Source organism: Mobula birostris, chromosome 3 (genome assembly GCF_030028105.1).
Source record: "Mobula birostris isolate sMobBir1 chromosome 3, sMobBir1.hap1, whole genome shotgun sequence".
Classification (NCBI taxonomy): domain Eukaryota; kingdom Metazoa; phylum Chordata; class Chondrichthyes; order Myliobatiformes; family Myliobatidae; genus Mobula; species Mobula birostris.
The window spans coordinates 79,935,726-79,963,548 of record NC_092372.1 but is presented as its reverse complement, the minus strand read 5'-3'; the positions used below and the strand labels follow the sequence as shown (position 1 = coordinate 79,963,548).

At 39.8% G+C, this 27,823-nt stretch overlaps 1 protein-coding gene across 2 annotated transcripts in view; it reads left to right on the top strand.

Moving 5' to 3' along the window:
• tbc1d19 (TBC1 domain family, member 19) overlaps positions 1-27,823 on the top strand; it is a 164,572-nt gene that overhangs the window by 13,632 nt on the left and 123,117 nt on the right. For both annotated transcript variants that reach the window (XR_011885371.1, XM_072252924.1), the window contains exons 2-4: positions 223-295; positions 12,902-12,947; positions 15,416-15,491. Coding sequence is in view for 1 of the 2 variants with exons in the window: in XM_072252924.1 (XP_072109025.1) it covers positions 223-295; positions 12,902-12,947; positions 15,416-15,491 (195 nt within the window). In the remaining variant the exon portion in view is untranslated. The remainder of the gene's footprint in view (positions 1-222; positions 296-12,901; positions 12,948-15,415; positions 15,492-27,823) is intronic.

Sequence of the window (27,823 nt, the reverse complement as noted above, 5' to 3'; positions counted from 1 at the left end):
TGGTCTCATGAATTTTAATAGCACGCTTTCAATGGCACATACTTTTAGCTCTTGGGATCAAAACTTTGCACAATACTTCAGGTGTGATTTCACCCAAGCTATATAATTGTATGATTTTTATATTTATATTATCTTAATTCTGACTAAACAGTTTCTCACTTGTTAATGTTTACTATATCTCACACTAGAAGTTCTCACACCCTATCTCTGTCTTGCTTGCAGACAAGCCTACATAAATCTGAGGTGCGGATTGAATCTTTGAAAGAGGATCTGAAGGAATTCTTGCGGAAATCAGGTAAAACAATCCAACTTTCAACTTGAATTTCTTAAATCTGAACAGAGATTTAATGAAATAACAGTAGAAAATGTAGTACAGGTTGAGCACCCCCTTATCCAAGATGCTTGGGCCATAGGTGTTTCAGAGTTGGGGTTTTGGAATATTTGCATCTGTATAATGGATGGGACCAAAGTCTAAACACAACATCCATTTACTTTGCATATACAGCTTATGTCCAGCTAGTGTGAAGCTCACAGAGTGACCAGTCCACAATTGGAGCACAGTCTGACATAATAGAACTGGGTCTTCCACAGACTGTCTCAGTTGAAAGACCTCCCTCGACTGTGTCCATTACCGGGTTCCAGCACTGCAGTTTCAAACAGCCGTCTGTTTCACAGCAACTATGATGGCAGGAGGGGTAGTTTTATATAATATTTTAAATAATTTGGTGTATGAAACAATTACCTTCAATTTTCAGTTCATTGTGATAGATGTTTGCTTGTTTCATGTTCAGCATACTGTTAAGCGGCATACGTTCACTCCAGCGCTGACGAAACCACTCTTTCAGTACAGGATCAAGGATCTTCGTTTTTCATTTTATGCAGTATTTTTCCATATGTGAGATCACTTCGCAGAACCCCCATCCACTGCCAGCAATCTCATAGTTCCCTTACCCCGCATTGCTTGCTTCTACCTCCTACCCAAGATCCACAAACTGACTGTCTGGGTAGGCCTGTTGTCTGTGCCAGCCTCTGCTCCACTGGACATGCTTACTCCTACCTTGACTCCATTCTATCCCCCTTCGTTCAGTCCTTTCCCACCTATATCCGCAACACTTCTCATGCTCTCGATCTCCTCAATAACTGTCAATTCCCTGGTCACCTCATTGTCGTTGTAGATGTCCAGTCCCTATATACTTCTATCCCCTATCAAGAAGGCCTTAAAGCTCTCCGCTTCTTTCTCAATAAAAGAATCAACCAGTTCCCCTTCACCAACACCCTCCTCTGTCTGGCAGAACTGGCTCTCACCCTCAACAATTTCTCTTTTGGTTCCTCCCATTTTCTCCAGACTTGAGGATTAGCCATGATCACCCACTTGAGCTCCAGCTATGCCTGCCTTTTCGTCGGCTACATAGAACAATCCATGTTCCAAACCTTCCCCGGTAATGCTCCCTAATTCTTCCTCCGCTACTTTGACAACTACGTTGGTGCTGCTTCTTGCACCCACATTGAGTTCATCAGTTTCATCAACATCGTTTGAATTTCCACCTTGCCCTTCAATTCACTTGGTCTGTTTCTGCCACCTCCCTCCCTTTTCTCAATCTCTCTTGTCTCCATCTCTGGAGGCAAGCTGTCAACCAGCATCTTTTATAAACCTCCTGTTTCCTACGGCTATCTCAACTATACCTCTTCCTACCCTTGTCTCCTGTAAAAATGTTATTCCCTTTTCTCAGTTTCTTCATTTCCACTGCATCCGTTCCCAGGATGATGATTTCCTTTCCAGGATATTGATGTCCTCCTACTTCACAGAATGGGGATTTCCTTCCTCCAACATTGATGTTGCCCTCATTCGCATCTCCTCCATTTCCTGGACATCTGCACTCACCCAGTCTTCCTGCCATCTTAACAATGATAGAGTTCCTCTTGTCCTTACCAACCACCCCATGAGCCTCCACACATCTTTACCTTTGCACATTTTTACCTTTCTCCCCACTCTCTGCTTTCCACAACGATCGCTCCTTCCACAATTACCTTGTTCATTCATTCCTCCTTACTAATCACCCTCCCAGCACTTACCCCTACAAGCGGCCAAAGTACACCTGCCCATTCACTTTGTCTCACAGCTTCATCAGGGCCCTAAACAGTCCTTCCAGATGAGGTAGCACTTCAGTTGTAAACCTGCTGGGGTTATCTATTTATTATTTCTGGTACTCCTGATGTGGCCTCCTGTACATAGGTGAGACCTGAGGTAAATTTGTCAGTCACCTCCACTCCGTTCACCTAAAGCGAAACTTCCTATTGGCCAAATGTTTTAATTCCGATTCCCATTCCTGTTCCAACATGTCGGTCCTTGGCCCCCTCTTGATTTCTCCTTCTAGTTTATAAAAAATCTCTCCCTCTTCCCTCTTCTTCTATTCCCAACTCTGGTCTCTTGCCTCTTCTCACCTGCCTGTGACCTCCCTCTGTTGCTCCTCCTCCTTCCCTTCCTCCTATGGTCCACTCTCCTATCAGATTCCTTCCTGTCCAGTCCTTTACCTTTCTCAACTGCCTGACTTCACTTATCACCTTCTAGCTATCCTCCTTTCCTTTCCCCCACCTTTTTATTCTGGCATCTTCCCCCTTCCTTTCCAATCCCAAAGAAAGGTCTCGGCTTGATAAAGTCAGCTGTTTGTTCGTTTCCATGGATGCTGCCTGATCTGCTGAGTTTCTCCAACATTTTGTGTATGTTGCTTCTCAGAATGGTGTGTGGTGCACAGAGACCTGCACGTCATCTGGGAATTTTCCCAGTGCCTGTAGAATCTACCATTTGTGACGCCATGTCAGTGCTCAAAATAATTTTGGATTTCGGAGATTTTTGGATTTTGGAATTTTGGATTTCCACTTGCATTAAGGAAATGCAGTTAATGGTGCGAACAATGAACACTGTTTATATAGGTTCTATTGTATAAAAGTATAGTTTTGGGTATAATAGCTTACATTTACACTTTCTGATTTTTATTCTAATTGTAATTATTATTTATATTGTCTTAATATGTTTGGCCATTCCATTGTAATTCTGAGGATGAATGATATACTGTTTCCATAGACAAATATAGTGTCAAATATGACTTTTGTTAAGCACTTTGGTTCTTCAAGGGGTGAAATCTGAAATGCACATCATTGTAAATTTGACTTAGAAACATATGAGGGGTGATTGATAAGTTCGTGGTCTAAGGTAGAAGGACATGAGTTATACAGCTCTTGTTACATGCACATGCAGTTCAACTCTTTGAGTGATTACGCAGTAAGTTTGAAGTTAATAACTCATCTCCTTCTATCTTAGGCCACAAGCTTATCAATCACCCCTGATGAGTTATTAACCTGAAACTTGCTGCATAATCACTTAAAGAGTTGAACTGCATGTGCATGTAACGAGAGCTGTATAACTCATTTCCTTCTACCCTAGGCCACAAACTTATCAATCACCCCTGCTGTGGGCACTTTCTGGAGGTCCAAGATCCATATGCTCCACGACTGCTGGACTAAGTGTGTAAATGTAGGAGGGGACTATGTTGAAAAATAAATGTGCTAGGTTTTCTAAAATTGACTCCTTCTACCTTAGGCCATGAACTTATCAATCACCCCTCGTAAATTTGGCTTGAGGGGAATGATGCAATTGACCTTTCAACCTTTTTAAGAGACCGATTAACAATTTTAAATGTCTTTTTGATCAGAGACACATAGAAAGATTTAATTAATTAAACATACTAAAAACAAAAATGCTAGCAATTAATTGAAAAACTGATTAACATTATAAAATCACTAATGTGAATTTATCTTTTCGCTTAAGATAAGTTACCTCTGCACCCCACCCCTAATTTGATGAATGAATTGTGTAACGTGGTGAGGATAGTTCGGTGGCAGGTGGAGATGCATCTCTACCAAAGGAGATGTAAAGCGCTTCTTCCCTCCGTTAGCCTGCAGGTTACCCATGGGAAAGGTGTAGCAGCTGTCTAGCGCCCTGATCAGAGTCACGTGAAGCCATAGGAGCAGGTGGTGGATAGAAGTATGAGTGGCTGGTGCATATCGTGGGTCCTGGTGATGCGACAACTGACGTCAGACAGATAATCTCTGAAGAGTATTCATAATGGCTGGGGTCACCCATCCTGTAAAGCCACTGCCCAGAAGAAGGCAATGGCAAACTATGTCTGCAGAAAAATTTGCCAAGAACAATCATGGTCATGGAAAGGTGGACATAAATGTGAAGTGCATTAACCATTTCATCTCAGTAGTTTGTTCTATACCTAGTGCTCAGTCGAGCTACTTAGTTCGAGGTTAGATGAGCTGGCATCTGACCTGTAGTTCATTCCTGACTTGTGCGCAGTGTTCAGGCATGGAAATCAGGGAAAAGCTGATCCATGCACTGCAGTTGACAGGCTGTTCTCTGAAGAATTGGCAACTGATCAGTACATTGTAGGCCAATATGTTTTGGAATATTTGTCAGAAGACAGGATACTGAATTTACTGATAAGCAATAAACTGAAACTAGTAATCTATTGAAAGGCTATAGTGACCATAACATGTGTCTAGTAATGAAGAAGGGAGAGTTATAAATCAATATTTAGAATGTTACTAAGGCAAACAAAGTTAGTGATCAGACAAGTTTGACAACAGTTAATTAGGGTGAGCTGTTAAAGGAGTAAATCTAAACATTGGAAAATATTCGGGAGCAAACAGGCAAGAACAAACACATCCAGAGCATTTATGATGAAAGAGATGCAGAGAAAAGCAAAAAAAGGAAAAAAAAAGCAATATTAGGAAAAAAATGAGTTTGCAGATGTTGGAGTTTGAAACAAAAACTGAGATGTTGGAAGAAATGAGCAAATAAAGCAGTATTTGTGGAAAAAGAAACCAGTTAATATTTCAGATCAAAGGCTCTTCCACAGAACTGAGAAAGAGAACGCAAATTAGTCTGAGTTGCCCAGAGATCGTGGGGAAGGCAATGGGTGGGTCAAAGAGAATGCGTAATTGGGTAATGTTGACAGCAATTGAATGGAGAATTTGTCTGTGTAATGCATTACTAATGTAGTGACACCTTTTGTGTTTTCTGTTCAACTGGGACATACCGAGCATGGCAGAATACACAAATGAAATGGCAAGCACAAATGTCATTGATACAAATTGTTATACAAATTGAAAGAAAGTGAGCTATCTGAAGTTGGAGAATTCATTGTTGTGTCCAGTAAGCTGAAATATATCCAGCAAAAACATGTGCTATTGTTCCTACAATTTGGGCATCTTTGCAACAGGGAGGAGGCTATAAATAAAAGGTTAAATTAGGAATAGAATGGCAAATTAAAGAGGGAGGCAACTGGAATGGTGAATTAAAGAGGAGAGTCACTCCTGTGGACTGAGCACAGGTTCTGTGCACAGGATTCACTCAGTCTGAATTTGGTTTCCCCAGTACAGAAGGTCCATATTGTGATCACAGAATACAATAGACTAGATTAGAAAACGTGCCATTGAAGGAAAAGGAATGATTGTAGGGAGGAAAAAAGTGAAAGGTTAGGGGTTGTATCTCCTGTGGTTCCATGAGAAGGTATCATGGACAGGGAATAAGGGACATACCTGGAAGTCATGGAATGAACAGACAATGCTAAATTTAGAAGCGGAGGAGATATAACTTTGAATGTGAAAGCTGGTGTTAGAAGGTGAATGTGAAGGACATTCTTCAGTCATCTATCTTCACCAGTGAACAGTTTCTTGAAAAAGAATCTTTCTCAAGAAAAGGACTGCATTTTGATTTGTAAATACAGTGGATTTTGGTTAATTGGAACACATTGGGACCAGTACATTTTGGCCCAATTAAGCAGCTGCCCCAATTAACCAAAGTTTCATGAAAATAGTTAAAAAGGTATATTAAAAAAGGGCTATCTATGAATTAACTGAGTAACAATTATGTATTTATCTGAAATACAGAACAAATTGCATCACTACACAGTACTATAAAGCTGTGTATTCCTTATAGTTTTCAACAGAGGAATTCATTCAGTGTACGGTGTTGTGTTCTTTTGATTGACTGTAAATGAATAAAATCAGTGCAGACACCTAGTGTAGATAATGAACTGCCTTCATACAATTCTTTTAATGATTGCACCCTCCAAATCTTCATTTTGATTGTAACATTCAAGGTAATTGTCTGATACCTTCAAGTTCTTCATGGATCCTAACTTGTTGAAGTAGTGAAATTTATTTCATTTTCACTCTTGGTCATTTCTAGTTTCTCTAAGTCTGAATGCTTGAAATTGTAGTGAATTGTCTTTTTGCTTAATTTTCACCAACTACCAGTGACAAAAATCACTGATTTTTGAACAGAAATGCACACAACTGCCATTATTTAAAAAGTGTTCATTCTAAGCACTCTTAAGGGCCACACAAATGCATGCGACTGACTCTAGTTAGAAACTGTATGGCAAGTCTCCTGCCTCAATTAAATTACATCATGCCTCAAATAAACAAGGCTATTTTCTCGATTAGTTTTTGTTCTTTAACTGATGACCCAATTAACTGGAATCCACCGTACAAGGAAGAGTCTGGTTGATTACTAAAGAACCAGAGGGAAAGTGACTTCTAAAATTGAGGCAATACAACTATCTGCGAAGCAATGATGTGGCAATGTAAAAAGGAATGTGGAATTGTTCTGCAGGTGCATAAATAACAAAAAGGTGACACAAGACTGTGTCGAGGTTATTGGGGCAGAATGAGATCTTGGTCATGACTGATAAGGTTTTAAGTAAGACTTCTGCATTTGCCTTCACCAGGGAAAAGTGTGATTTCACACTAGTATTGAAGGAGGAGTTAATTGAGACACCAGACACATTAAAATTAATACCATAGAGGTATTAGAAAAGTTGGCTAAACTTAAAGTTGCTAAATTGTTAGGACCAGATAGATATATCCTAGATTTGGAAAGAAGTATGGATGGAAGTTGTTGAGGTACTGACCGCCATCTTCCAATGCTTTTTTAAATATAGGATGCAGTGTATGCAGAACAAAATCTGTTACTGTCTTGTTCAGAAAAAGGTAAAAATGAATAACAAGAAGCCCAGCAACCACAAACTGGAGAGTTTAAACTTAGTCATGAGAATGCTTTTAGAAAAAAAAGCATGGAGTTGTTAAGGACTATCGTGTTTGACCAATTTCATTGAACTTTTTTGATGAAGTAACGGACAGTTGATGAAGGTAATGCAGTTGATGTGTACATTAACTTCCAGAGGCCTTTTGGTAAAGTGACATATAGTAGGTTTATCAGAAAAGTTGAGGCATATGACATAGAAGGGATATTAATAGCAGTAAATAAAGTTGGTAAAGTAACAGATTACAGAAGGATTTGGTGAATGATTGATTTTTTAAAATGTATGCTGATGATATGGATTTGAGGGTGAAAGTTACAATTTCAAAATTTGGAGAGCAGCAGTATTGTGAATTGTGAAGGAGACAATAAAACACTGCAGCAAATGTCACCATGCATTCCAGCAACAATGTATCATCCCCAGTTTTCAGTACATCGACACAAGCTACAATAACGACAGCAACAAAATACAACAACAAAAAAATCAAGCCCCTTTCCTCCCTTTCACTCTCACACACATACATAGAGGTCTCTAGGCCTCCGGCCTCCAATGACTGATGGTCATTGGGCTTCTGACTTGCAGTGGACTTGCAGACCTAGGGCTTCTGCTAGTGGGCCTCGACTTTCTTACTCACTGACTTTGGACTTTGCCATTTGGGCTTCAATCTTGTAGGATCCCAGGACTTTCTGATGACAGGACCCTGAACTCTGGACTTGCTGAACTAAGGAGTCATCAGCCCTCTTGCCTCCTGCCCGCATGGACCTCCAATCCTAGGACCCACCAACCTAGGGGCACTTGCTAACCTGGGAGTTCTCTGGGCCTCATCCTTGTTGGTGTTCATCCTCATCACTTGTCAATTTGGCATTCATCCACAGGGATCGTTGGACCTGGACTCCAGTCTGAATTTTAACTCCCCCTACATCCCTGTACCTAAACACCAACTAACTCGTTCTGTCCCCAAAACAATCTGTACAAACCTAAAACAAACAAAGTTTGAGCCACAATCTTGATGAACATTGTAGCTTGGCACTATCTTGACCAGAGATGTAGCAAGTGATAAGGAAGACAAATCTACGTTGTCATTTATTAAATATGCACAAATTACTGGAGAAACTCAGCTTGTCAGGCAGGTAGTCATTCTGCTACAGACTTGCTGAGTTCTTCGAGCATTTTTTTGTGTGTGTTGCGCAAGATTTCCAGCATCTGCAGAATCTCTTGTGTCTCTTTGTTATCCCTTTTTGGTTGTTATAGTTGTTCACTGTACTAGCGAGTCCATGCCCAGAGGACTTTGCGTAATTTTGCCCCACTTGTTTCAGAAAGGATATACTGGCATTGGAGGTAGTCCAAAAAAGTTTTACTAGCCATTTTCCTGGGATGAGACAGTTATCCTTTCATAAGTGGGTAAAGAAATTAGATTTATATTCTTTGGATTTTCAAAGAATGAGGTATGATTTTATTGAAACATTTACATCCTTCAGGGCCCTGATAACGTAGAGGTCGTGACGTTTCCACCAAAGTGAGAATCTTGAATGAAAGGACTCAGTTACAAGATTTGGTGGTGATGGGGATGCACATCATTTTAAACTGAGCTGCGTAGAAATGAGGATGGTGCATCTCTGGAATTCTGTACTCTAGAGGTTGTGTAGGCTAAGAAAAATGGCTTATTGAAAAAGGAAGTAGATACAGTTTTGAAAGATCAGAGATTGAGGGCTATGGAGAACTGTCACAGGAGAGATGAGGCCTGGGATAGATCAGCCACGATCATTTTAAATGGAGGCGGGGCTTAAGGAATAACAACCTATTCTTGCTCCTATTTTCTTGTGTTCTGTTGTAACCGCTCCAAGAACTTGTGAAATGCGTGGTACAATGGTAAACCAGTACTTAAACCTGAATGCAAAGGCTGTATTGTGCCTGAGTAACCCAGGTCAAAATATTAAGGTAAGAGCAACTTCATAACCATCAAAAAGCTTCCAGAAATGTTAAAGAAGATTTAAAAAAAACTCCAGAAATCAAGAATGGTATACTGATATCAGATGCAGTGAGGGTGTGTATCAAAAATATTTTCATTTGATATCAATGCTGTACACAAATGTTCCTTAAACACTGAGTAAAAGAGCAGCAAAGGGAAATTTTGACTCAAAAGCTGGGTTTCCCAGACTTTTTTAAGTGCCATGGACCAATACCATTAAGCAAAGAGTCTGTGGATCCCAAGTTGGGATCCTCTGCTTCAAAAGATAAATGCATTTTTGCAATGTGCGAGGGTAAAGAAGTTTATTGTAGTAATGTCATTGTTCAAAACTAGAGGAATAAATCCACCAGAGCTTGTACGTTTGAGGGACCAGTGTTTAGGGAGGACAAGGACACAGTTATTTAGAGAGGCTGAGTTGCTGTGAGGTGGAGTTTGAAGCAGATGGTGGGGAATAGCCCTGGGTGATGAATATTCCACAGACAATATTGCCTCGTGGCTGTGGTTGCTATGAAAATCAGAACAACAGTGTAGTGGTCTGCGATAATGTCATGGTTACCAATGATATTATTTGTAAGTTCTGGAGAGGGATGCTGATAAATTGTTGATTTCCTAGCAGAAACCCTGAGGAATGCACGAAAGTTGCTTAAATTTGGTTACACTATTCATGACCTTACATAACATGATATTGGGGCATCCTGTTTTGCCCTTTGAAAATGCCTATGAGACAAAGTTATGGAGTCATTCAAGGGTGAAAATTCAAGCTAGAATAACATTAGGAGAATACGATAGCAGAGAAGTGGTTATGGATTGAGATGAAAGTGGGGAGGTACTTAAGTGGAGAAAATAACTTATAGGAGAAAACAAGATGATAATACCTCTTGTTCTCAAGTTTGGAATTAAGAGCCACACTCTGAACTATCTGCAGTACTGAATGACTACAGATCAAAAGCTTGGCCAAGAATCTATTTGAATAAAATAACCAAACATCATGTTTGACATCATGATGGCTCTCCCATTCTCTTCTTTTCAGAGAAATTATTTTGAGGCTCATCTGTACTTGGTTTCATATGCGTGGTTATCTAGCTGGCCTTGTTCAAATTACATCTTTATTTTTAGAATGCATCAACTTGCGTCAATCTCTGTATGACTAAACCAATTCCCATGATACAAGAAAGGTGGCATTTTGTAATCTGAGTCCTGTTCATAATTCATTGGAAGACATATGCAAGAGAAACCCAAATATTTTGCATGACATGTTTTTCTTGTTTTGCTGTGATAAGGTGACAGGTTGTCGTTTAAAGCTCTTGCTGAACTTGTTGACATTTACAAGTTTCAGAAATTGATATCCTCCTTGCTTTCAAGAGCTGGGGAAAACAACTTGTTAAAGTGGATCAGTTTCCATGTCCACTTTCAACCCACTTTGACTAATGAAGGTACTTTTGTCTTCCATAATTTTCACTTAATCAATTCTTCTAATTTTTAAAATAAAGTTTATCTTTTCAGCATTCCATTAACTACTTTTCAAGGAAGTTATTGTGCAAATACAGTTGATTCTGGTCAATTGGGACATATTGGGACCAGTACATTTTGGCCCAGTTAAGCAGCTGCCCCAATTAAATGAAGTTTCATTAAAATCTTTTTAAAAAGGACAAACTACCATTTAACTGAGTAATAAATTATGTATTTAAATGAAATACTACGGTACTGAAGGTATACCAATATTACTGCAGTACAATAAAACTGTTTTAGTTCCTAATAAATCTTGACAGAGGAATTCATCCACGTATGCTCCTGTGTTCTTTTGATTGACCATAAATGAACAAAACCAACACAGAAAACTAGCTTCCTGCATGAGTAGTATCAAAAGTCACTGCTTTTTAATTTGGCATCAGTCGGCCTAAATGAATAACGTAATACAAACAGATGCAACTGATACTATTTAAAAACTGTTCGCTCTAACATATTGTGGTGTCTAAAGATAACACAAGTGCAAGCAACTAACACTAGTTAGAAACTTGCATCTTCCAAATTTACATTTTTATTGTAACATTCAGGATGATCGTTGATACCTTCAAATTCTTCATAGTTCTTAACTTACTGAAGTAGTGAAATTGTTTCATTTTTGCTCCTGGCCGTATCTTGGATCTCCAAGCCTGAATGCTTGAAACTGCAATGACCCAAGCAGTTTTGAATTGTCTTACTGTTGATTTCTCACTAACTATCAATAACAAAAACCATTGCTTTGAGCACAAACACACACAGCTGGCACTATTTTAAAAACTGTTCGCTCTAATGTGTAGCATCTAATTGTCACAGAAATGCACTCAACTGATGCTAGGTAGAAACTGTTCGGCAACAGTCTCCTGTCCCATTTAAGTGGTATAGTATCCCAAGTAAATGAAAAAAAAATCCCGGCTATTTTCTCGATTATTTTTTAAGAGTTGTCCCAAGTAAGCAGCTGCCCCGATTAACTGATGGCCTAATTAACTGGAATACACTGTACTTGCTATATTGTGGAAATGCATACACAGAAAAATTCCATTGCATGGCACTTATTTTCAGCATAATTCAATTAAAATTGTATTTAAATGAGAAAAATCACACTTATGAACATTTCTAGATAAAATCATGTCAATTGCAAAATTCTGCTGAGCACTTCTGATAATGGGACTGTTATATGGCCATAACCAGAAATGGACAAGGTGCTGTCAGCCCTTGTGCATTTGGCTGACTTTATCTTGTGGTGGACTGTAATGTGGTACTCCTGTAGAATATGGACTTAGTGGTGTAGTGCTAACATGGGAAACAGCAATTTAAATGCTATTACTGATAATCTACTCATCAGTGTTCTTTCCCCACTCCCACTGCCCCCCCCCCCACCAACTCCAATTACCTTTCTGCCCATAAAAAGCAGAACAAATCCAATTGGTTAATTACTGCTCAGTCAGTTTACTTGCAAACAGAAGTCTTTATTGACAATGCTACAAAGTTGCAGTTACACCAACGATCTTGTCACCAGTGTCAGAAGTGAAGTGAGAGTGACTGCTATTGGAGTGTAAGCCATGGTAAAACTAAAACCAGTGGGTATCAAAGGGGAAGATTCCCCAATTGATGGAGAGATTTGCCGCACCAAAGAGGATTGTTCTGGTTGTTGGAGATCATCCCAACCACAGGACAATCTGAATATAATGCATTCTGGGCAAAGCACCCCATATGATTGATGTGGCCAATACCTTAAACATGTATTCTCTGTATTGCTGTGACATTGAACTACGGCATGCTGCAGTTATGCACTCTCCTATCATCAGGAATGCCAGGGGAGCAGGCATGTAGGAATGCCAGGGGAGCAGCCATGTAGGAATGCCAGCAGCTGCAGTGCCATTTGGACTTGGAGCTATATTACCATTTCTTCACTATTGCTAGGTCTAAATCCTGCAGCTCCCTATTAGACATGCTTACCAGAATGACTCCAGTTGTTTAAGAAGGAGATTCTCATTCAAACCAATGTGGGGATAAAAGGCTAGTAATGGGTGCATCCTTAAGAAAGGGGGGAGAAAAGGGATACAACTGTTTTTCTCCATGTGTTAAACTCATTGCTGCACAATATTTGAATCTGGGAGTAACAATCACCTTTTAAATCTACATATCTGTTTCCAAATTTTAGTTCTCTGAGTTTAATTTTATGAATTTAAATACTAGAATCACCTTCCATTATTGTTCTAGATTTTATTCCGTGTGTTTTCTTTAAGTGTGTAGAGGTAAAAGGAGAAAATGACAGTATTCCTAAATACAGTTACATGATTTGTTTTGCTTATTTTTACAGGCTGGGAAAAGAAGCTGCAGAATGCTGTCTATCGTGAGCTCAATGTGTAAGTTTTTAAAAATGTGCATTTCTATAATCTGTTGGCTTCTGTCCTTAGTTGTATGCCTTAAAATTTTTCCATTTTTTAAAAACAAATTTACACATTTTTTTAAGTCTTTAGTTTACGTGCATGTTTCAGTTTACATTATAGTATTGTCAATTGTCACCCATGGTCAAAGAGTAGATTGGAATTTTCCCTACTTTTTAAAAAAAATCTTTGAAGTGAATATGAAATACACAAAACTAATTTGAGTTTATCTTTTACTTTTCATCATTCCTTTCTTACTGTTGCACCTCAACAAATGTTTGGATCTGGAATTCAATTGAATGCGAAATTAGGTCTATTGGATTTTGTATGTAATTGTGCATTACGGTGTTCTGGATCAGTGCTGGATTGAGCATTCTCTGCATGTTATAGGAATACAGCCTAAGCTTGATAAACTACTGTTTGTGCTTAACATACACATGACCATTTTTCCAACAGGGCAATTTAGAAGATGCAACATAAACCTTTAAAGTCTATGCGGTCAAAAAGCTGCACCAGTGCTGCTATGCAAATGTTTCCCAATAATTTGTAGTATTTGATTAAGAACAGAATATATTGGAAAAATCACCCACTATCACTGGGAATGAAAAACACGAGTAAATGTCTTGGGTCAATGATCTTCCTTTGTAATTGGGAAAAGTTGCAGTCAAAGATATTTTAAAGTGCAGAGAGCCAAAAGATAAAAGGAAATGTAAGATGGGGTAAAGACACTGGCACAAACAGTGGTGATGCCACCTTGAAGATGATGGTGAAGGCTTAATAAACATAGTTGATCTTTGTAAGGGAATTATAAGTAGAAGACCATGAGATATAGGTGCAGAATTATGCCATTTGACCAAATGAGTCTCCTCCGCCATTTCATCGTGGCCCCAGTCTCCCACCTTCTCCTCTTATCCCTTTATGCCCTGACTAATCAAGAATCTATCAACCTCTGCCTTAATTATACATAAAGACTTGTCCTCCACAGCTGCCTGTGACAACAAATTCACAGATTCACCACTCTCTGGCTAAAGAAATTCCTCCACATCTTCATTCTAAAAGGACACCCCTCTATTCTGAGGCTGTCCCCTCTGGTCTTTGACTCTCCCACCATGGGAAACATCCTCACCACATCCACTTTATCAAGGCGTTTCACCATTCAATAGGTTTTAATGAGGTCACCCCTCATTCTTCTGAATTCTAGTGAATATAGACCCAGAGTCATCAAGTGCTCTTCATATGACAAGCCATTCAACCCTGGAATAATTTTCATGAATTTTCTTTGAACCCTCTCCAGTTTAGAGTTATAGAGTATTACAACCCGGGATTGTGATCAACTTAAACTGAGAATTTTTTTTGGCCCCTTAGTGAAACCTTATTAAATTTCTGTATGAAGTTCTTTGACAGTTTTATGGATTGTAAGTGAAATCTCTTGTGCTTCGGTATGTAGTGTTATTGTCATGCAGCTGACTGAGTAACTTTTAATAAGAATCATGAGTAAGCAGTATATCTGTTTTTTCCATTGTTCCCCACTCCAGCAGCTCTGTGGAGTCATCTCATTTAGTTGTCTGTCTGAGGTAGGAGTTTACCCAGCATGCTAAATACCATAACATAAGATCAGGAGTAGGTCACATAGCTCCTCAAGACTGCTTTTCTATTGAATAATTTCATAGTTCTTCACTGACCTAAGCACTTACAGAGATTTAGTGTTTCTCTTTATTCCATTTGAAACTCAAAATTAATTTATTTTGACTCGGAATGTATTCATCAACTGATTTATTCACAGTAGAGAATTAGTATGATTTAAAAAAACATCTAAGACTTGAATTCTAAGTGAAGAACTTCATTTTAATCTCCAAGTTAAATAGCTTACCTTTATGCTGAAAATTTGCTCTAGTTCTTGATTCACAATTCTGGAGGAAGAACTTCTCAGCTGTTTTGTCATTGCATAATTTTTGATTGTTCCAACAAACATATTTCTTCCTTATTTTTCCAGTGAGCATAGGCCTATCCAACTCAGCTGTCCTCGTAAGACCACTGTTTCATCTTATAAATCAATCTGACGAAGCAAGTGTATCCCTACTTGATTACGGTTACCAAAATTGCCCATGATGTTCCACATTTTTCAAAGATATGTTCAATTGCAGCAAGGCATCTTTTTCTTTAAACATTTGCCTTTCTAATTGCTTATTGCTTTTTCATATTAACTTTGTTTTGTGTACAGGAATACCCAAATCTCTCTGATTACCTTCATTTAATAGGTGTTTTAAAATTATTTCTGCATTACAGATACTCTAATAGTATGCCATAGACTGATATAATAATTGATTTGGCATTCTTCAGACACTTTCATTTAGCACTTTTGGATTTAAATTCTACTTATAATTCCCAGAAGTGTTTTTTTTTGTTTTATTGCTTAATGAGAAATTGACTAGTTTTCTAATTGACAGGCTTCCTGAACCTGGTCATCCATCTGCTCCACCTGAGCACACAAAGGAGGCATTGATGTACATAAGACGTGCCCAGGTTGGTTCAAGGGGTACTGTGTATACTAGTTGATTTATTATTTACCAATTAATTGTGGTTTCTTTCTTTTAATTTTGCAATGGTGTGGATTGACCACGAGTGATTGTAGTTGCAGTTTACTCTTGGCGAGGGGGTGTAGAAATTGATTTTCATGCATTCACTTTTGTGAAAAACAACTCATCAAGTCCATATTTCTAGGCCTATATTCTATCAAATGGAAATTGACTAACACCTTTTTCACCAGAGTTCCATGTATCTTAGTCTGTCTAAGGCCATTTGGTATTGCACTAGATTAAAATTCAGCACAAGATTTGTTTTTCCTCTTTGCTTGCTATAGTCTGCTTCTTGCAAAGCATTCCAAGATAAGAATTCATCAAAAGTGGTACTATTGAAAGAAATATGTGAACCAACCACATCCGAAGTCTTCATTTGTGATATTTTTAAAAACGGGGAACATTATAGACTGAAATAGGAACAAATGAAAAGGGAGAATGTTTGTACTCATCAAAGAATTGCAGAGTCTTTGAGTGCAGATGGCTGTTGAAAGAGCTACTTACATTAGTTACAGATAATTTGCATAGTTTAACAAATTGCTCCTTTTCAAATGTCCTTGCATATCCTTGTCTAATTTTCTTTTGAAGCTTGTTGTGAAGTTGATTCCACAATACCCTTAATAGTGTATTCTCGGTTAGTTACAGTTCCATCAGTGAAGATAATTTCTTTCAGTTTCCTTTTGAGTCTCTATTTAACCTTGTCTACAGTAACCAGAAAAAAAATTGTGTAAGTAAACTCTCTCATATTCTTCTGTAATCATGGTAAACCTTTGTCTGATATTGACATCCTTTAATGTGTGCTGATCAGAAATGGGCCTAACCAGTTACTTGTAAAAGTTTATCACACATTGCTTGTTTTGTTTACAATACCAATCATCACGTAGTTATTGACTTAGTCAACAGCTTGCACTGGTTTGAAAATAGTATAGCTAAATTAGACGTAGGTGGAGGAATAGGCTTTTCTCGTACTATCTTGTCATCAATTTGCAGGTAGCTAAATCAAACACTTATCCAATTAAACTAATTGTGTGCCCACTTATGTAGTCCATACACCCTGAAGTCTGCTCTTCCCCATTCAGTAGTCCAGTGGTAAGTTTTGTAATATCCATAACCTTTGAAACTGTGTTCCTTTTTCCAATGTCCAGAACTTTTGCATATATGCCTAATGAAGTGATCAAACCTATACTGAACTCTTTGGGGCCTCGCTGAATATTGCCCTCAGTTTTAAAACATATATTTACATCACTATTGGCTGTCTCCTGTCCCTTAGACCATTTTGTACCCAAGTTATCATCATTCCTTTGACAACATGTTTCTGTTACTCAAATTAATGTCTATGTTCTCTCCAGAGTTAACATTGAAGCCCTGGTTACATTCAGTTGTCCTCATTGGGCAGGCAATGTTAGTCACCTGTCTCACACTGGATTCTCCAAATAGCTATCCTATCAGAGTTCTGTCACAGGTAACGATTACCAGGTGGACTAGAGAAGATTCAAGTATGTGCTTGAAACCTTAGAAAAATATTACATTCCTACTAAAGCTTGGGATTTCCAGTACTTGATGCTCAAAATGGAGAAGGACTACTTGAGATGATATAGAGAACCTTGAACCCTTGGAGAACACAGAAGTCCCATGTAAGCATCAGAAAAAGCATATAGCCACCAACTACCACACCCTCTCTGCCAGAAACCTCCTCCTTCCCCATCTATTGAAGAGTCTGTGTTTCCCAATGAGACCTCACATCTACCACCTTCAAACCACAAAATCAGACTGGAGGCATGTTGCTGTCAATCCTGAGGCACTCCATATGAAGAAGGTTTTCCAAATTGGCCTGTTACGGAATATTCCATCAAATTTTAAAACAATGTCTATAATCATTACCTGGTCCTGGTTTTCTCTTTTATACCATGATGTACAGTCCCTCTATACTTCTCTCTCATTCTGGTATTGTTATTTAAAGCTCTTTCCAGCTAATCTTTTATGTATTTGTTGTCCTGGTACTGTCCTCTTTATTATTGTTACTCTTGTCATTCAATCACTATTACCCTCCAATTCTCTTCCCCCACTACCTCCTCCACCCATACAGACCACAAACGCATACAGACACAGGCCGACGGGCGCGTGTGCACACAGTTTCATTTTCAGTCTTTCTAGGTCCTCCCACTCCTGTTTCTATTGACAGAGATATTGCCTTATTTCCAGCTTTCTTTGTTGTTGCATTGAAACTGTGTTTGTTTTCACACTCTCCTCCCTCAGCAACCTGGAACATTTGAGGTCTTACTGCATTTGAGTGATGCAAAACTAATTAGTGACTTTCTAACTATAAATCAATAGTCTGGCACCTGTCTTTTCCAGAATGTCCTTCACCTCCTTGCAACCCCTCTGCCCTCATCTTCTACAACGCTGGCCCAAATCATGCTTTTGCCAGTAGATTTCTAAACAACAAAGGCTGAGGTATGGATCCTCGTTGTGGATCAGTTCCTCTGAGTTCTTGTGTAGTTGTGGAAATGGGTCCTTTAGCCCAGCGGTCCCCAGCCACTGGGCCACGGACCGGTACTGCGGCGGCAAAGCATGTGCTACCGGGCTGCGAGGAAACGACACGAGTCAGCTGCACCTTTCCTCATTCCCTCTCATGCACTGTTGAACTTGAACATAGGGTTGCTAACTGTATTTCCCCCGCTAAGGTAGAGTGTTCCTATGAAACCTTTCATGCCGAAATGGCGTAAAGCGAAGAAGCAATTACCATTAATTTATATGGGGAAAATTTTTGAGTGTTCCCAGACCCAAAAAATAACCTACCAAATCATACCAAATAACACATAAAACCTAAAATAATTCTAACATATAGTAAAAGCATTAATGATATGATAAATACATAGCTTATATAAAGTAGAAATAATGTATGTACAGTGTAGTCAGGAAGATTAAGCCAAAACCGATTTGCGGGAAAAAAAATTGGCACGTATGCACATGCACACGTCACATATGCGAACGTCACGCATGTGCACACAGGAGCCCGCGCAAGGCTTCATGGTCATGGTAGTCTTTGGGGTAAACACAAGTGTCTCGTCAACACACACAAAAAGTGCTGGTGAACACAGCAGGCCAGGCAGCACCTATAGGAAGAGGTACAGACGATGTTTTGGGCAGGGACCCTTCATCAGGATTTGACTGCTACTTTTGTCCCTTATTTGGGAGTGAGAAGGCTGGCAACCCTAACTGTAAAAGACACGTTGAGGTGAGTTTAACCCTACTTGAATCCCCCCCCCCCCACCCCACCCCGGTCAGCAAGAATATTGTAAATATTAAACCGGTCTGTGGTGCAGAAGTTGGGGACCCCTGCTTTAGCGTACTAAGGCCACATCAATCAAGAGTACCCATTTTATTCTCCCCATCTTCCCATCAGTTACCTCCCAGATTCAACTCTCACCTGCACACTAAGGGCAATTTACTGTAGCCAAATAATTTACCAACTCGCATGTCTTTGGAGGAGGGTGAAATACCTGGAGAAAACCCATGCATTCACAGGAGGAGCAAGCAAACTTCACTCGGGTCAACACTGGAAATCAAGGTTGATTCTAGGTTGCTGTACTAGCTGCAATACTGAGTGGCTCCACCAATATGCCTACTGCAGTACAGAAGTTATAGGATACCTGGGGGTCAGATGTGGGCTATCTGGTCTCCTGCACCACCACTAGGCTATTGCAGGATTCAGTACAGAAAGTTATACATTGGTGGTCTGAGGAAGCAGATGAGCTTCTATATGACTGTTTTGAGTTGGTAGGCTGGCCTATGCTTAAAGTCTTGGCTGTCAGCCTAGATGACTATATTCACTGCCATCACAGAGTTTTATCAACAAGTGTGTTGAGTGCTGTCTACCTAAGAGAACATTCTGAGTGTTCTAAAACTAGAAACTGGATGAACAGGGATGTCCCTTCCTACTGAAGTCGAGGTCAGCAGCATTCAATTCAGGTGATGCTGATCTTTAAAAAAAATCAAGATACGACCTTAGTATAGCTTTCAGAGATGTTAAGTGATAGTACCAGTCCAAAATAGAATCCCAGACCAGCGGTCAGTTGTGGCAGAGCTTACATCCTATAATGGGCTACAGAATGAAGTCGGGCAGCATCACTGACAACAGCACATCCTTTCCCAATGAATTTAACATATCCTGTGCATGTTTTGAACTGAAGAGAATGGGTATGTCACCACCCACCCCGATTGCCTCCAGTACATCTGAACCCTTAATCACTGTTGCAGGCACAAGATCAATCTTCCAGACCGTGAATCTGTGGAAAGCTTCTGGGCTGGATGGTATCCTTGGCTGTATCTTTAGATCCTGTGCAGATCAGCTGTCAGGAGTATTTGCAGACATTTTTAACCTCTCCCTGCTTCAAATTGTAGTTCCCACCTCCTTTAAGTGAACCACTATTATCCTAGTATCTAAGAAAATAATAGTTTTCTTTTTAGTGTTAAGGCCAAAAAGTTCCACTTTAGTCTCAGCCAAGACACATCTTTACGGTATTTTCTAAGTGATGATTTGCAATGTCTTTATGGGTAAGGATATGCTTTTTTAATGTCAGTGCTTATTCTTTGCTACTATTCCATAAAAGACCCTTTTTGTGCAAGACCTTGGAGGTTATGGAGCCATGAATTTCAACTCCAGATGCAGCCACTGACTTCTGCAGCTCACTTAGAGTGACTGTTGGCGTCGTACTAGCCTCTCTTACAAGAGCAATTCTTTGCTAGTGATGAGGTTTAGAGGGGCGTCCTGACCTAGGCAGTGTAGCTGTGGTTTCCTATTTTTTTCCACTTTTTCATGATGGACTGCACTGAGCTCTGAGTTATGTTCAGTGCCTTTGAGATGATGATGTGCCCTTCCCCTGATCTGTGCTTCTCTGTTATCATTTCCCTGCCTTGTATTGAAAACTCTTTTGCACTCATTTTGGTTTGGTATGTTGAGTATCTGCCATGCTCTCGGACCTTACAGAGATGGGATATTTATTCTTGTGAATTCATTTGAAAACAGGTGATCCTGCAATTTTTTACATAAACAGCTTGGGTGAGTTGGTAAAGTAGTATTGCACCTGAGGAAAGTTAGTGTAGTAATTACAAATGCGTGAATTTTTCCCCCTCACAATTTTGGTTTTTAATTTTTCGTAAATTCTTGACAGGTTTTGAAATGTTCCTTTTGATTTTACATGATGTACAATGTTTTACAGATCAGCCCAAAAATCTTACTTCAATATATTTTAAAATTAGAAAATGAGACAGTAAAATGTGAAAATAATTGTAGGGTGGAATACTTTATCAAGCCCAACATGTCTGCACAGTCCCTTCAACCACTTAATTTTTTATCCTTTACAAGATGGGTATTTTTGAACTTTTGTTACTTGAAAATTTTTGCGAATGTTTTCTATTTACCCTTGCCCTTTTCACTCTCATTGTTTGGGGATCTGTAGTAAACATGTAAAATGTAATTATTACTTTTATATATCTGAACTCTAATGACCTTGATTTGTTTTTGTACCTTTTGATATATGACTCCTTTGTATAGGTATAAAAGTATTCATGAACCATAGACTGACTCAAAACATCTCCATGATTTCCCCTGTTGTTTTCTTTCCATGCTATTCCCTCCTGTAAGCAATGCAATCAAAAGTGTTTGCCTCCCATCACAATCACATTACCTTGGGTATCTAATTATAGCCCCTATCATACTAACTCTTGGGTTATCTTATGTCACTTTGGAAATTTTTCCAGGCCTTTGTTGCCCCCATCACAATTACATCCAAGATAATTTCCTCCTTTGCCTCTTCTTTGTTCCCTCCTCCAAACAGCTTCCTGCTTCACACTCCCACCCACTCCTTGTTACATTGCTTTGGACTGTTGGTACAAGCTCAGAACTGTTGTTCTACTAAGCCCATTAAACCTCAAGTACTGTGAGTCAGTCACCTGATTTGTTGATCCATTGAGGCTTCTGAACTTTACCCCACCATTATAATTCACCTTTCACTTTAGTTCTTTGCTCCATTACCACTCTGAACTCTTTCTTCAGACCTTATTCCAGCCATGACCAACATTAAGTCAAAAATAATACCGTCTTGAAAGTTCAAAATAAGTTTATTATCAAATTTCATATATCTCACCATATGCAACCCTGAGATTCATTTTCTTGCAGACATACTCAATAAATCCAGAATAGAATAATAACCATAATAGAATCAATAAATGAACACACCAATTTGGTTGCAAAAGACAAGAAACTCTGCAAATACAAAAAGAAAATAAAATAGCAATCAAGAACATGAGATGAGAGTCCTTGAAAGTGAGTCCATTGGTTGTGGGAACATTTCAGTCATGGGGCAGGTGAAATTCAGAGTTGAGTGAAATTATCCTCTTTGGTTCAAGAGCATGATGATTGAGGGATAATAACTGTCCCTGAACCTTGTGAAGTGAGTCCTGAGGTTCCTGTGCTGCTTCCTGATGGCAGTATTGAGAAGTGAGCATGTTCTGGGTGGCGGGGGTCTCTGGTGACAGATGCTGTTTTCCTGTAACAGCACTCCATGTAGATGGGCTCAATGGTGGGGAGGGCTTTGCCCGTGATTGATTGGGCCAGATTCTCTGCTTTTTGTAGGATTTTCCATTCAAGGACATTGGTTCTTCCATGCCAAGCTGTGATGCAGCCAGTCAATACAATCTCCGCTGCACATCTATCGAAGTTTGTCAAAGTTTTAGATGTCATGCTGAATCTTTGCAAAGTCAAATGTCGGTAGAGGCGCTGCCTTGCTTTCTTCATAATTGCACTCACGTGCTGGACCCAGGACAGGTCCTCAAAATAATAACACTGAGTTGCTGACCCTCTCCACCTCTAATCTTTCGATGAGGATTGGCTCAAGGATCTCTGGTTTCCTCCTCATGAAGTCAATAATCAGCTCCTTGGTCTTGCTGACATTGAGTAAGAGGCTGTTGTTGTTGCACCACTCAGTCAGATTGTCAATCTCCATCCTTTTTGCTCATTCGTCCCCAGCTTTAATTTGACCTGTTGTCAGTAAACTTGAATATGTTTACAGGGTACATTGCATCCCTTGGTTTTGAACTTAATGTAACCTTCAGGTTCTGTTGGCTGCGTAAGTCTGGGGAAGGCAATCTCTGGTCCTGCCAAATGGGTGAGATTGAGCTGTGAGTCCACCCCGAAGCCCTCCCCTCGTTTGTGTGGATGCTGCGTGATTTGTTACCCTGTTGCAAATCTGTACCACGAAATAACAAACAGTACGCCACATACAATTAAACGACTTACTTTTGTAATTCGTAATTTGACTACAGGGTAAGTGAAGAAAAAGCAAAAAAAGAAAAGGGCCCATTTTAATGAAACAGTCTAATGTGCACAAGTTGGAGCTCATGGTTTTCTCTTCACAGATCCTCTTTCGATCTTCTGGCCTTCGTCGGATCATGGTTCCGCTCCGGCGCCATCTTCATCTCCTGCCGTACAGAAGACCCAGGTCACCCTGGTGCCAGGCACACAGCACGAAAACACCTTGCCATCATTGTACGGCTCACATTCCAAAGCACCCGTTAACTCTAACCAGAACCCAAACACTGCTTCTACAGAAAGACCATTACATTAGCAGTGAAACCTTTCTCAGGGTGTTACATTAACAATTTCAGAAAACTCCACAGATATAATTCTCTTTCCCTCTTTCAATTTGGTTCTCTTTTTCCTTCTCTTCCATTTCCAACAGCTGGTTTATAAAATAACGTTACTCTGACAACTGTGTTCTGCACCTGATTGCAGGCACTCCCTCCACGAACCCCCACACCCAAAGACACAGAACTTTTGTTTTCTTATGTCTTCAGTTCTGATAAATGGCCCATGACCAAAACTCAGAATTTTTCTTTCCAAATGATGCCTCTTGATATATTGAATGCTTCCAGCATTCTGTTATTTGCTTTTGACATCAGAAAGGCAATACATATTTTAGAACTGCATCTGTTCTTGCAGAAGTGTGTGACCATTTCTGTTGGCCATTAAATTCCCTTTAAATGCTTAATTTCTATATTACCTTTTTGTCTGCTGTGCATCCAGATCCATATTGTTATGGATTTACTTTTTGATGATACTCACCCAAAAATTACCATCCAGTGAGTTCACTAGATTGTGAGAGCTCTGCTGCCTGAATGAGTGGAGCATATCTTTCTTTCTCTTTTAATCTTTTTATTAATTTTCAAGTTCATAAACATCATAACAGTAGTGATACAAACAGATTGGAATTACCTTATTGTTAATAAGCATATACAAAAAAAGACTACAAATAGTACAAGTGTAATGGACTTTCAAACTCTTGATATGGTTAATCATGGAAAAAAAAGAGTTAAAAGAGAAGGACATTGCAAAGAAAACCCACCAAAAAAAACAACAAAAGAAAAATAAATAGAACTAATGACTGAACCCCCCAAAAAAACCAAACAGAACAAAACAAGGCTGAACCAATATATTAGATCGAATGCAATCATTAATGTCATCAACTCCACTCCTCTATTCATATATTCTAAGATAATAAAAAGGATTTGGAAAAGGTCAAACTACATCATATGAAAATGTTGAATAAATTGCTTCCAAGTCTCTTCAAATTTAACCGAAGGATCAAAAATGACACTTCTGATTTTTTTTCTAAATTTAAATATGATATAGTTTGGGAAAACCATTGAAATGTAGTAGGAGGTTGGTCTCTTTCCAATTCAGTAAAATGGATCTTCTGGCCATTAGTGTAACAAATGCAATCATCCGACAAGCTGAAGGGGATAAAGATCTATGTTCCGTCATTGGCAAACCAATATTTTTAAATACCATGCTGCCTACCTTTCCGATTTCACACTCTACTGATATCATAGACAAAATTTTAGGTTTAAATTCTTATCAGAAGGGATCAATAGCAATTATTTATGATACAATTATGAAAATACAGCCAGGTATATCTGATAAAATTAAAAATGAATGGGAAAGGGAACTTCAACTTCACCTACCTATAGAGAAATGGGAATAAATCTTTCAATTAGCTCTTCCTCTACAGGTGCTCAATATACGCTGATACAATTTAAGGTAGTGCATAGGGCCCACATGTCTGAAGATAAACTAGCTCGTTTTTACTCCCATATAAATCCTATTTGTGACAGATGTCACTCTGAGGTGGCTTCTTTGACTCGTGTGTTCTGGTCCTGTCCTCTCTAGGAAAAATTTTGGAAAAATATTTTTGATATTATTTCAACAGCTTTGCGTTTTGATTTACAACCCCATCCTATTACGGCAATTTTTGGAGCATGTCTTTCTGTTCCTCCCAGTTTGCTGCTGTGCCTTGCACTTGAACATGGTGCAGAATAACTATCTCCTGAAACATATTATCCATGAAGCTTTGTAGAAACATCAGTGACAACACTCCTACCCCTTCCATGCCTGTCCCTCAGTTACTCAGAGACTTGGCTTGAGCATTTACTTTTCCTGAGTATTCGAGAGATCTGTGATAGCAGCGAAACCTACATGTGACTGGTTCCAGCTTTCGCATTTTTATAACACTTTTCAGAATCTCAAAAATATCTAAGAAAACTAAAGAGTGTAGGCACTATTGTAATATAGCCAATGCCTGCACAGTACGATCCTAGGAATGTCAGTACAATAATCAACTATTATATTGATGTTGTATGAGTGATAAGTGTGTGAATGATAATTGCTACCAAGTTGTGTTTGGATGTTTGAGAATGTGACAATGTAGTACATTCTCATTGATGGACTAGAGGTTCAACTGAGATTCGTTGCTTAAAATTTGTGATCCTCGTTGAAATCCACAACATATAATCTGCTGACCTGAAGAAAGTGCTCTCATGGAGACTGTAGTTTCATGGAGACTGTTACATAAACTATTTGAGTTTCTGTCGTAGTCTGACAGATTTACTATATTTATAACTTTTAATGACACTATGTTTTAATTTCAATTTTAAAAATTGAATTTAAATTTTACCATTTGGGTAGAAAATATTTTTGAAGATGACAGTAATGTTTTGATTGAGGGACGACTGCACAAGCGCGTGGATGTCAGTGAGTTAGACTGGCGCAAAGAGTTTAAAAGGAGACAACTTTACAGAGCAGGTGTCAGAGTAGAAGGAGGCAGAGTAGGAGGGCTTTGACTCAATGGGGCTTTGGCAATAGCGGGTCGAGGCGAGGTACATTACTTGTGAGAAATAGAAACAGGATGTATGTCTGTGAGGCCAGTGTTCTGTACTGGCTGTCAGATGTGGGAAGTCCAGGAGACTCCCAGCCTCCTGGACGGCCACATCCGCGCCAGGTGTGTCGAGTTGCAGCTCCTTAGGGACCATGTTAGGGAACTGGAGCTGCAGCTTGATGACCTTCGTCTGGTCAGGGAAAGTGAGGAGGTGATAGATAGGAGCTATAGGCAAGTAGTCAAATTGGGGCCTCGGGAGACAGATAAGTGGGTAACAGTCAGCAGAGGGAAGGGCAAGGGGCAGATACTAGACAGCACCCCTATGGCTGTCCCCTTAACAATAAGTACTCCTGTTTGAGTACTGTTGGGAGGGCAGCCTACCTGGGGAAGTTAACAGTGGCCGCGCCTCTGGCACAGAGTCTGGCCCTGTGGCTCAGAAGGGTAGGGAAAGGAAGAAAGCAGTTAGGGGGTCAGACAGGCGATTCTGTGGATGCAGGAAAGAAACGCAGATGGTAGTTTGCCTCCCAGGTGCCAGGATCTGGGATATTTCCGGTCGCGTCCACAATATCGTGAAGTGGGAAGGTGAGCAGCCAGAGGTTGTGGTACATATTGGTACCAATGACATAGGTAGGAAAAGGGAGGAGGTCCTGAAAACAGACTTCAGGGAGTTAGGAAGGAAGTTGAGAAGCAGGACCTCAAAGGTAGTAATCTTGGGATTACTGCCTGTGCCACATGACAGTGAGTACAGGAATAGAGTGAGGTGGAGGATGGATTTGTGGCTGAGGGATTGGAGCAGGGAGCAGGGATTCAGATTTCTGGATCATTGCGACTTCTTTTGGGGCAGGCGTGACTGACACAAAAAGGACGGGTTACTCTTGAATCCAATGGGGACCGATATCCTGGTAAGGAGGTTTGCTAAGGCTATTGGGCAGAGTTTAAACTAGAATTGCTGGGGGGGTCGGTGGTGAGGTTGGTAACCGAACCGAAGAGTCGGAGGAAGGGGCGGTTGGCTCACAAATTGAGAAAGCTTGGAGACAGTGCGTTGGAGAGGATAGGCAGGTGATAGAGAAGGAATGCGCTCAGACCAATGGTTTGAGATGTGTCTATTTTAATGCAAGAAGTATTATCAACGAAGTGGATGAGCTTAGAGCGTGGACCAGTACTTGGAGCTATGATGTTGTGGCTATAACAGAGACTTGGATGGTTAAGGGGCAGAAATGGTTACTTAGAGTGCCAGGCTATTGATGTTTCAGAAAGGACTGGGAGGGAGGCAAAAAAGGGTCGTGGCACTGCTGATCAGAGATAGTGTCACGGCTGCAGAAAAGGAGGGATTGTCTACTGAGTCTCTGTGGGTCGAAGTTAGAAACAGGAAATGGTCAATAACTACTAGGTATTTTTTTTATATAGACCACTCAATAGTAACAGGGACATCGAAGAGCAGATAGGGAGACAGATTCTGGAAAGGAGTAATAATAACAGGGTTGTCGTGGTAGGAGATTTCACTTTCCCCAATATTGATTGGCATCTCCCTAGAGCAAGGGGTTTAGATGGGGTGGAGTTTATTAAGTGTGTTCAGGAAGGTTTCCTGACACAATATGTAGATAAGCCTACAAGAGGAGAGGCTGTACTTGATCTGGTATTGGGAAATGAACCTGGTCAGGTGTCAGGTCTCTGGTCTCTCAGTGGGAGAGCATTTTGGAGATAGTGATCACAATTCTATCTCCTTTACCATAGTGTTGGAGAGGGATAGGAACAGACAAGTTAGGAAAGTGTTTAATTGGAGTAAGGGGAAATTTGAAGCTATTAGGCAGGAACTTGGAAGCATGAATTGAGAACAGATGTTCTCAGGGAAATGTATGGCAGAAATGTGGCAAATGTACAGGGGATATTTGTGTGGTATTCTGCATAGGTACGTTCCAATGAGACAGAAAGGATGTTAGGATACAGGAACTGTGGTGTACAAAGGCTGTTGAAAATCTAGTCAAGAGAAAAAGGTAATGGCGGGAGGAGAGAGAGCAGTGCGCCGTGCGTGCACAGCCCTCTGATGAAAAATGATATCGTATCC